Here is an 11,405-nt window from a genome sequence, read left to right as displayed (position 1 = left end):
CAGATCACTATACACTTCAACAACAACACTGTATGAGGATGTATTCTGATGGAAGTGGAAATCTTCAACATAAAAAAGATCCAACTCCCAGTTGATCAATGATGGACAGAAACAACTACACCCAGAGAAGGAACACTGGGAAGTGAATGTAAATTGTTAGCACTACTGTCTATCTACCCAGGTTACTTATACCTTCGGAATCTAATACTTAATGTGCAACAAGAAAATGGTATTTACACACATGTATCTAGGTTATACTTTAACACATGTAAAATGTATGGGATTGCCTGTCATCTAGGGGAGGGAGTAGAGGGAAGGAGGGGAAAATCTGGAAAAATGAATACAAGGGATAATGTTATAAAAAAATTACCCATACCCATTTGACAATATATATATACTGTCAAAAAAATGTATAATTATAAAATTAATTTAAAAAAAAGAAATGAGGCCTTAAAAGAGAAATCTGCTGTAAAAATTTCTTTTCCAATTTCTTGTTTTCCTTCTAATCCTGATTGCATTGACTTTGTGTAAAACCTTTTTAATTTAACAATCAAAATTATCCATTTTTTTCACATGACAATATCTCAATTGTCATAATATCATAAATTCTTCCCTTGTCCACAGATCTAATAGGCATAGTATATAGCATATACTACTTTGGTTTGCTTATATCACCACCCTTTATTTCTAAATGTGTACTCATTTTGACCTTATCTGGTATATTGTGAAGGATATTCTATAACTGGTTTCTGTGACACTGCTTTCTAATTTTTGTCAAATAGTGAGTTCTTTTTTCCAAAGGTTTGAGTCTTTGCATTTATCAAACACTAGATTACTATGGTGATTTACCACTGGATATTATGTTACTCATCTATTCCCTTGACCCACCACTCCTTTTCACAGCCAGTAATATGAATGTTTTAATAATTACTGCTTTGCAAAAACAATGTGAGAACTGGGACTGGCAGATCATCTTCCTTTATTTTTTCCCCACTGGTTTCCTTAATATTATTATTTCCTTAATATTATTACCTTTGCTTCTAGAAAAATGTTGCTATTATTTTTTTTAGCTCCATAAAATAATTTTTGGTATTTTGATTGGCATGGTATGGAATGGTACTTAATAAGTAAATTAGTTGACATCAAATTGTCATTTTTAATATATTGGCTTAGTCTATCATGAGCAATTAATATTTCTCCAGTTTAGATTTGATTTTATATGTGTGAAAAGTGTTTTGCAATTGTGTTCATTTAGTTTCTGGGTTTATCATGGCAGGTAAATTCCCAAGTATTTCATATTTTCACTGTTATTTTTAGTGGAATTTCTTAGTAACATTTATAAATGCTGATGATTTATGAGAGTTTACTTTATATCCCACAACTTTGGTGAAGTAGTTAATATTTCAACTAGATTTTTAGTTGATTTTCTTGAATGCAAAAAATGATAGTTTTATTTTCTCCTTGCTTATTCTAATCTTCCAAAGTTCATTTCATTTTCAGAAAAAGACAGTTGTTTTTGATTAAGAATAATAAGGTTTCTTGGGACAGCTAGGTGGCATAGTGGCAGAGCACCAGCTCTGAAGTCAGGAGGACCTGAGTTCAAACCTTAGACACTTAACACTTCCTAGCTGTGTGACCCTATGCAAGTCACTTAACCCCAATGCCTCAGCAAAAAAAAAAAGAAAAAAAAAAGGGAGGGGGGCAGGGAAAGAATAATAATGCCTCTTCCACAATTCATTTGCCTTAAGGGAATCTATCTTCCAAACGTCCACTGATGTGAAACTGATTTCCTTCAAGATTTAAGAGCCACTTTCTACCTGATAACAGCTAACATTTATATAAAGCTTTTAGATTTACAATGATCTTTACATATACAAGAAGTTTTTCCCAACACCCCTCTAACTGCTAGTGCCTTCTGTCTCCACCACACACGCACACACAAATATTATCTTTTTTACTGGTACAAGTACCATTTATTGTATAAATAAATACAGTTATCCCTTTTACATTATAATGGTTAGGAAGATGGCCGCCCACAATCTGGAAAATCCATTTAAAATTTTTTGGCCCTTCCCTTATACCAGAAAAGAAGTTTGAATTATTATGGTATTAAAATATAAAAGATATTGATATTGCATAATACTATACATATATGTTATGCATTTCTGAGTTTCTAAAATTTTTCTATGTTGTCTGCTAACTTTCACATGCCATCTATAAGTTCCACAAAACTTCCTCAAAATTCACATTTAATTTCTTATGCTGACTCATTACATACATACACACACACACACACACACACACACACATACACACACGTTGTTTTTCTTGTTAGAAGATAAGCTTCCTGAAGATAGGGTAAAATTTGCCTTTGCCCCAGATTGGACATGGAATCTGGCACATAGTAAGTACTTAATAAATGATAGTTGATTCATTTTTGTTTTGGAAACTAACATTATATGCTAGGAAATAAATGATGGGAAAATGGAGTCCTGTTGCATCAAATAAGAACTGAGGTTTTTGGGTGTTTTTTTTAAGTAGAGTTCATGGTAAATAAAGCAGATCAAAATGCAGAACAAAACCAAATTTTAAAAAATTAAACCTTTCTTCTCAGAAGTAATTGGATAAATCTTTTTGACTAGGAGCAGTTCCTCAAGACTTCCTTGGAACATTTTAAATCATAATTGCTCTTACTAAAATCAAACTTTACTATGAAAAATTATACATATTTATATATATATATATATATATGTATATATATATATATCTTTAAAAAGAGGAAGCATTCAAAACTGGGTGTGTATAATACTATTTTATTAGTTCATTAATAGTTGTTTTTGAAATATCTTTGCAGGCACATTTGCTATCCCCACAAAGGGACACTCCTTTAGCACACTCCATTGGCCAATGGAGATTACATGATCACCATTATCCCATTGGGAAAAGTGAAACAGTTTCATGATTCAGATTATTCATATCAATCGAAGGTTCTCACCTGAGACATGCATCTTGTGAATAAATTATTTCCATTAAAAACAATAATAATTGTTTAATACTGTTATCACTTTAAGGTTTGCAAAGCATTTTGCAAAATGTTCTCATTTGAGCCTTGCCAGAGACCCGTGAGGTAAAGTACTGTAGATATCACTGTCCCTATTTTTATAGGTGAGCCAACACAAGGATAAAAGATTAATTGAGAATCAGTGGTAGGATGTTAACTGAGGTTATATTGATTCCTAGTCCAATGATCAATTAATTATCAATTAATTATCACTAATATCAATTAAGGAACAAGGAAAAGTCCAAATCTATCCTGCCCTAAAGATGGGATAGGATTGAGAGGGTGTGTATGAGATTTTTTCCTATAATTTTTTCTATAATTTCAGTTTAGGATCTCTCTCAGATCTAACCAAAAAAGGACTTTACCAATTTCATAGAATCTGATACCTTCATTTTATATAATTATATGAAAACTGAGGTACAGGGAAGAATGGTGACTTGTCCAAAGTGACTTAGAGATACTGAATGGGAGATGTAGTATTCCTACCCAGTATTTTAACTCCAAAACTATCACTCATAATAAAGCCAATATCTAACATAAAACAAGTTCCAAATAATCAGGTATGCCATGATGTGTACAAGTGAATATGTTTTATTAAATGCATACTAACATTTTCTATATTATGTGAATATACATAATAAATTAAAACATATATATTAAATATAGACATGATATCAGAATGTAATTATTTAAGATGGGAAATTAAGACCAACCCATTTTTTAAGTCTCTTTTGGTCACTCCAAATTGTGATTACCCATAAAAATAATGTAGTACTGATTTTTCTCTGGGGAAAAAAATTAATTCCATAGCATTGTAGTTAAGGGACATGTTTTATTTCATAGTTTTCTGTAAGCAAAGTTGCTTTGATACAAAATGAGTTCAATGATACAGTGCTACCATCCAGTCAAGCAAAAGAAAACCTCACATTGAAATGAATGCACTTTGTATTGTTATTCTTACAGGATAATAGTTCTAATATCCAGAAGGTCTCTGGCCTCATTTAAAGCAATGGCACAGAAATGCTGCAATTCAATGCTGTATTGGAGTTTTAAAGAACTGGCAAGTACTTGAAGTTACTTCCAGAGAAATGAGTTCTTTTAACAAATTCTGTTTAAATAACAGTAATGTGAATGTGTGTGTGTGTGTGTTGGTGTTTTTGGTATATGTATATGTGTACATGCCATTTTTTTTTTGTTTGTTTCCCATCTTTTGCACTTCAGTTTAATAATTTCAAAATAGATTCATTTTTTTTTTTTTTGTCTTTTGGCTTTTGATGGTTTTTTTGTTTAAAAAAAGAAAAAAAGATATGTCATGAGGTATCCCTAGCTGTTAGCTAATGATGCAGTGATGCGGCCCTTCTCAGTCAGGTCACAGACTTACCTGTACATACAGGAATTGAATTTCACATGTAAGTTCTACACATTGTTGTGTACAAATGTTAGTCTTTGTTAAAAAGTCTCTCTTCACATGTGATGTGGTATAACCCCCAAAATATCCAACAAAATAATTATGCAGGTAAAAGAACAAGATAAATACACAAAATAAGGCCATCTGCAGAATTTAAAACTCACCTCTTGCAATATTTCACAATAATCTCTACATCTTATTTTACATCTTAGAAACTTAAATAGTAAATGCACAAGGAAGGCCCATAGCAGAACCAATCGCACTATCTTTTTGTGGACTTGTCCAGTTTGCTGGCAGGTGATTTCCTCTGGGGTGTGGGGATTCTGGAAGGCTTGGCTGGGCTTGGTCGAGAACCTGCTCGGGGGGTTGGTCTGGTGGTCTGAGGCACAGTCTCCATATCTGAGCACACAGACTGGATTTCAGAAATATCAAAGTCAGAAGCATCGCTACCTCGGCGACTACTTGACCTGCTACAAGCTTTGCTCCCAGCTCGGCTTCCAGGTCTACTAGGAGTTCTCTTGGTATCTGAGAGCAAAGAGGAAAAAAAAAAACATTAGTCATTCTACCCTGTCAGTTTTCTATACTAGAGATTTGACATTTGATTTCATTCCCATATTAGGGGCCTAGGAATTACTGGATTAATTCCATTCCACCCACCAAATAGTATGTGCAAGTCACTGAGCCTTTACAGGGAGAAAAAAGCTCTCATGGATTTTACATTCTATTGGGAAATAGTAGTAATAATTGATGACAATAATTCACTCAAATGTCTTGGATCCTGTTCACTTAAAACAATGAGAATACAAGTCTACCAATGAGAATATATCATTAGGTATCTGGGGGTGATAGAATTTAAAATATATTTTGATGGCTATATATATTATGATATATACAGGATGCCCAGTATATCCAAATTCATTGATTCCCTTTCCCCCAATTTCATCTTCATAGTTCTGTTATTACAAGTATATTTGAAATTAAATAGACATAATGAATGAGAACCTGTGTTTACACAAAAGATAATTATGACTTTTTACTGTCACAGTCATTAACAGATTCATTGAGAAGGCTATCTTAGTGCATTTTAAAAGTATTATTCAAATGACCAGAATCTAATGAAGATAACATTTTAAAAAGTAAGATAATTCACTAATCACTCCCAAAAGAGATCATTACATAATTGAAGCAGATAGAAAAGTTGCCATTCAAGTTGCCTTGACAGAAGAAATCTGCTGTCCTCCAGTTGTCATCCCTACTATCCCCCACCCCAGGTATTCTAGATCACAATCAACTCAGCTAATTTGCTTTTCTCATCACAAAATCTTAGTTCTATGTTAACAATGAAAAGGCAATATGCCAATCCAATATATCCTCAATAACTACTTAAATTTGCTGCAAGAATTTTTGGCAAGTGGCCACATAGAGGAAATAAATTGCTATGTATTTACAAAAAACATCTGTAAACTATTGTACTGTGTAATTGTTAGACTGAAAACGTTTGTCAACCCTTTTGCCATCCTAAATATTGAAATAATTCTAAAATCCTATTTACATATAGCACAAAATTCTTTTATATACATATATAATAAAAGAAAATATGGAGTTGAGTTTTATTGTTTTGTTTTTAACTATGATTTCAAGAGTCTAGGGAGCTCATAATATTTTGGATTCTTGGCTAAGAAGTGGAGAGGTTAAGTGTTTTGCTTATTACAAAACCAGTATGTATTAGAAACAGAAGTTCAATGCTAGTCTTCCTGACTCCAAGACCAGTCATCTATTTTATTACTCCACTACAGTTCTTCAGAATTAAAGATACTCTTCAGTCTTATCAGTACTGACATATACAAACTCACCGGCAAATTGTGTTCGGACTCTGGAAGCTGCAGTTGTTATCAATCCACTGTCCTCTCCTGACTGGAACCCTTTCCCTGATAAATATCCTGGAAGTCGAAGCTTACTTCCTTGTATCGGTGTTCCCTGTAGTGACCAATGAAAAGTGTTTCATGTAACTAATCCTAGTCATTTCATAGTTTTCTTTCTCATATAATTCCCACAGATTTCATCGGAGAAGGTAAAAGAAAAAAAGCCATTTTTATCAAAACCAAGTGCTGGATTTTCACACCTCTTCCTTCATTCTCTTAATTCAATGAGAAACTTCTGAAGGTAATATCTTGGTGAAAGAAAATGCAGGACATTGGGAAAATAGAGCCTAACCATAAGCAAGGCAGCTAAAACAAGAAATTCAAGTGAATCTATATTTATTGCAGTTAAGGCTGTTTATCACATTGTCACAAAAATATGGCTTCAGGCATTTATAGTAGAGCTTTAAAAAGTAATTAAAGGTTAATTCACACGCATATAAATGTAGTTGTATATTTGGAAATCCACAAAATGATATTGCCATATTTAGGGTATGTGGATAGAATACTTTTGGAACAGTAACCTGATAATGGTTTTCATTTTCACACTGGATACTTAAAAGTTTAATTCAGAATTTAATATAATTATGGTCTCCACATATGTGGTAAACACCTGGACAAAACTGAGTGAGACTTCTGTAAAGTTTCTCACTGGAGCTTACAGAAAACCCAAATATAAAAATGTTGCAACCACAGTACTGTATTTTAGTGCAAAGTTTAAAAAAAGTTAAATCTTTTAAGCTCATTCTTCTCCTGAATATTGGACATGTTTCAGTGTGTTTTCCCATAATCACATTCCCCAACTATATACTTAAGACAAACAGGCTTCATAGAAGTGTAAGAATTTATTTACATGCAGTGAATTATTCAAAATGAGTTAAATAATTGTCAGTGCTGGTTATATTTCTCTTTTTTATGAAATTCATTTACAAAGTTCTGCCTGGAACAGAAAAGATTCTTGGTTTCCAGAATTCCTGAATTTTCTTTTCTGGTGAGAGTAGTGATTTGAAAATTAATTGTCAAGACATGCCAACAATGAAAACATGAAAAAATGGTAATTTGTGTGTGTATACACACATACATATATAAAACATTAATAATATAGATGGTAGGAAAATGGTAGCAATAAACATTAGATATTTTTAAAGAAGAACTATTTGTCCTTCCTACAAAACACATAAAATCCATGAGTTTCATTTCTGCCTTAACATCAGACTGTAGTATGTAACAGGGAGCACTTCTAACAAAAAAATCACACTAAATTTGAAATAATTTTTTAAGACTAGTCAATCTTGAAGGAAACATGATTATTTTTTATATATTTTATTAAATATATAAAAATTAAAAATGACAGTAATATCTTTTAAGATGATGTCACAGTAATTAAAATGAAAACTACTAGGGCATTACATGGCATAAAATGTAACTATTTAAGAAATTTTGATAAATTCTTTAATTTATGGTACCATAACATCTTAGGAACTGAAAGGTCAATGGGTACACTCTCATTTTAAAGATGAGTAAACTGAGGTCTACAGAGAAAGTGGATTTTTCAAAGTCTCATAAATTGAAAGCAGCAGAGAACTCTCAGTCCAGTTTTCTCTTCCATTAAACTATTCTACATCTCTTATAATAAATGTTTTCATAATAAGAGCATTTTCCCCAAACATGCAATATTGTTCTATGTGAATTTTATTTAATGTAGCACCACAGATTTCAGGCAGAAAGGGACTTTAGAGATCAAATCTAACCCTCTCATTTTATAGATAAAAAAATAAAACCAAGAAAGAGACTAGATGACATCAAAATTCTCATAAGTAGTAAGCAGAACTAGAATTTGGACCCAGGTCAACTCCACATCTAGTACTCTATCCTCCATACCATGTTGCCTCCCTATTAGTAAGGTATAATAGCTCATAATGTCACAAAAGACTGTCCATATTCTAAGTTCTAACAATGAAGTATAAGTTCTAGTATGACTTAAAAAGCTGGAAAATGTTTTGAGTGTGGTTGCTTGTTGTTTAAGGTTTGGCCTGTCAAAGTTCTGAGGAGCTCATAACTGGAATGCTGGCTATTAAGTAATATTTTGGAGTTTTTGTGGGGGAAAATTATACTAAATTATGAAACATGGGAGTTGCAACTCAATCTGTGAAGAAACCACCCAGATGAATGAAATGAGACATATTTTAAAATTTAAGAAATAATAGTGGATATAAATACATAGACATGTTCTATGTAGTGTAAAAAAAAAATCTTACCTATGTGGTTAGCTAAGTGACTTTGGACAATTCATTTAAACATGATATTTTCTGATACTATCATCTGTCAAATTATCCATTTCACAAAGTTATAACAACAATGAAAGAAATCAAACACTTAGAAAACTATAAAGCACTGTACAAATTTGACAAATGATTTCACTTCTCTTGGATTTTTGGTTTCTTTACCAGTAACATGAGGCAGTCTGACTAGATGGTCTCTAAATTTTTTCTAAATCTAAAATAAGAGGTAATCATCCCTTGGTACTCTGCCCTGATCAGAATATACCTAGAATCTTCTGATTTTTGATTATGATTTTAGTTTCTGACACTACATTTTAGGAAGAAAAAGAAGGTGGGGGAAGATGTATGTATATCCACTGGATATTAGGAACATTTGAAGAAACTGGGTCAATTTAACCAGTGGAAGGCATTATTTGATTGTAGTGGGGAACCAAAATCATCCTTAAGTACCTTAAGTCATGTGACCACACAACAAAAAAACATTAGTTACTCAGTTTATCCTCAGAAAGCAGAACTGTGGAAGTTGTCAAGAGGCAAACTGAAGAAAAAAAAAAATTATCATCAGAATGGTCCAAAAGTGCAACAATCTTCCCTCAATATGAAGGGAGCTTCTCTTCACTGAAAATCTTGAAGCAAAGACTGAATAAGCATTTATCAGGTATGTTGTAATGCAGTCACTTTTTCTGGATATAAATTGGATTTGGGTATGGCTGCCTAGACCTCTCCTAACTTTGAAAAATAAGGATGTAAATATATAAGTCCCTTTCTTTCATGAATTGTCAAAGAAAAAAAATGAAATTTTCTTAACAATATAATCATGTGAATGGCTATTGCCTAAGTTTGTAATAAAAGTTAGCTTAGTAGATAGAAGTCTGGCTTTGGAGTAAGCTCTGACTTTAAGACCTGCCTCTGAAAAATTAAGTTTATATGAAAATGGGCAAGTCAGTTAACCTCTCTGCACTCTACACCAAAGCTTCTTAAACTGTGAGTTGCAATCCTTCAGGGGATAGAGTGGTCAAAATATTATGATTTATTATTAGTAAATGTTTAATTTGTATGCCTATTTTATATATCAATATATCTGGAGTTGCAAATGGAAAAAGTTAAGAAGCCCTGCTCTAAGCCACTTTCCTAAGACTAAGTAATAAATGATCTACTGATTGCAATAGTGAAGAAAGTTTCCATGCTGGGAGCTCTCCTCTTCTAATAAAATTTCAAATGTATTCTTCTCTTTTCCCCACAAAAAAGTTTAAATTATTTTAAGAAATGGCTAGTTTATTCATGCTTTAGTCTCTTAAGAATTTATATACAGTCATCTATTATCTGAATAAAGTCTATAGGCTGTGTAGGTTTTTGTTGACAAATTTTCATACACAGGAATGCTTCCAAATAACTAAATCATATAAATGATGGGTCCATGAGACACTATTCCCTTTCCATGTTGTAAATAATGGAAAGTTGACTTCCCCAAAATTTTACATCTACTCATTAACTCTGTAAGTTACAGATGTTGTTGAAGACATGCAATACAACTTTCTCTTTGTGTAATTGTAGTGATTTGGGATAATGATCAAGGAACAAAAACCTAGCTGAAGAAGAGAACTTATATTTTTATTTCTTCCAAATTTCTCCTTGACATTAAAGGGTTATTATATAACATTTGTTCTCTTAAGTTATTATGGATGGCAACTTTTCTAGCTCTTTATGAGAATAAATGGTTTTTATCTCCTAGAACTGATTGTCAGCACTGTAACTGGGCAGGAAAACTTTAAGGTTTTTTTCAAATGAGAAGATTTTCATGCTGAAAACTATACATCTCTGGGTAAAAAAATTATTTTCAGTTAATTGGCATGCTCATATTTTTTAAAATAAATAAATGTTGTACATGGATTTTTGAATCATCTTTGGCCTATAAGGAAAATACACATTCACAACTGCCTGTGGTAATTAAATACAAATGTGCCTTGAGTCATAGATGCTATGAGAAGCAAGAAATGCTGATTCTAATTCTTCTCATTGTCAGCTACTCTTACAATATTATGATTGGTAAGCTTGGAAAAATATGGTAAGAATTTCAAAGGTGATGAATTTCTGGAAAATGGGATGGAGGACTTTTAGACAAGAAACTATAATGCTAAACATTTTGGTACAAGGAAATAAAGATAGGAAAATTTTCATTCTTTAGAAATTTAAAATGGAAGAAATTGTGATTCTATATGTACCAACCAGAAAGACAGTGAATGTTAGTGTCCTGTTAGTTTTAAAGAAATTGGTCAATCTAGAGACTGGATCCTTACTATACCTCTGCAGATGACACTTGAAAGTCTGAGGATTCTGCTGGTTTAGAAGGAGTTGACGTTTTGCTGTTTGTCAACCATGGTTTACCATAATTGCGTATTAAAGGCTGGACTATCTGTATGAAACAATGGCAAATCAAATATAAAGGACAGCAGGAAGAAAAAAGCAAAACTATAAAAAAGATCACTAAAGCAAAGAAATCACTTTTCACAGTAGAAATGGACATAGTAACTAAGCAGAAAAGTCAGATGGCAAATCATACATGAAAATTTTTAAAAATGAATCCAAGAAACTGTAAACATAGCACCTAAGTAAATAGCTTCCTTTGTAACTTTAAAGGCACCATGAGAATAACTTTTTGTGTGCCATTTCACATGAAAAACTGTGAAACACTGACCAATATTGTTTGATTCTGAAATGATCAACTTAGTATTTGA

At 32.3% G+C, this 11,405-nt stretch overlaps 1 protein-coding gene across 1 annotated transcript in view; it reads right to left on the bottom strand.

Moving 5' to 3' along the window:
• Positions 1-3,876: 3,876 nt before the first annotated feature.
• DST (dystonin) overlaps positions 3,877-11,405 on the bottom strand; it is a 570,187-nt gene continuing 562,658 nt past the window's right edge. The window contains 3 exon segments of the mRNA XM_074310618.1: positions 3,877-4,994; positions 6,323-6,446; positions 10,973-11,083. Of these exon segments, the coding sequence (XP_074166719.1) occupies positions 4,732-4,994; positions 6,323-6,446; positions 10,973-11,083 (498 nt within the window). The 3' untranslated portion in view covers positions 3,877-4,731.

This window comes from Sminthopsis crassicaudata, chromosome 4 (assembly GCF_048593235.1).
Source record: "Sminthopsis crassicaudata isolate SCR6 chromosome 4, ASM4859323v1, whole genome shotgun sequence".
Taxonomy (NCBI): Eukaryota; Metazoa; Chordata; class Mammalia; order Dasyuromorphia; family Dasyuridae; genus Sminthopsis; species Sminthopsis crassicaudata.
The sequence above is the reverse complement of the archived record's forward strand: the minus strand, read 5'-3'. Positions and strand labels throughout refer to the sequence as shown.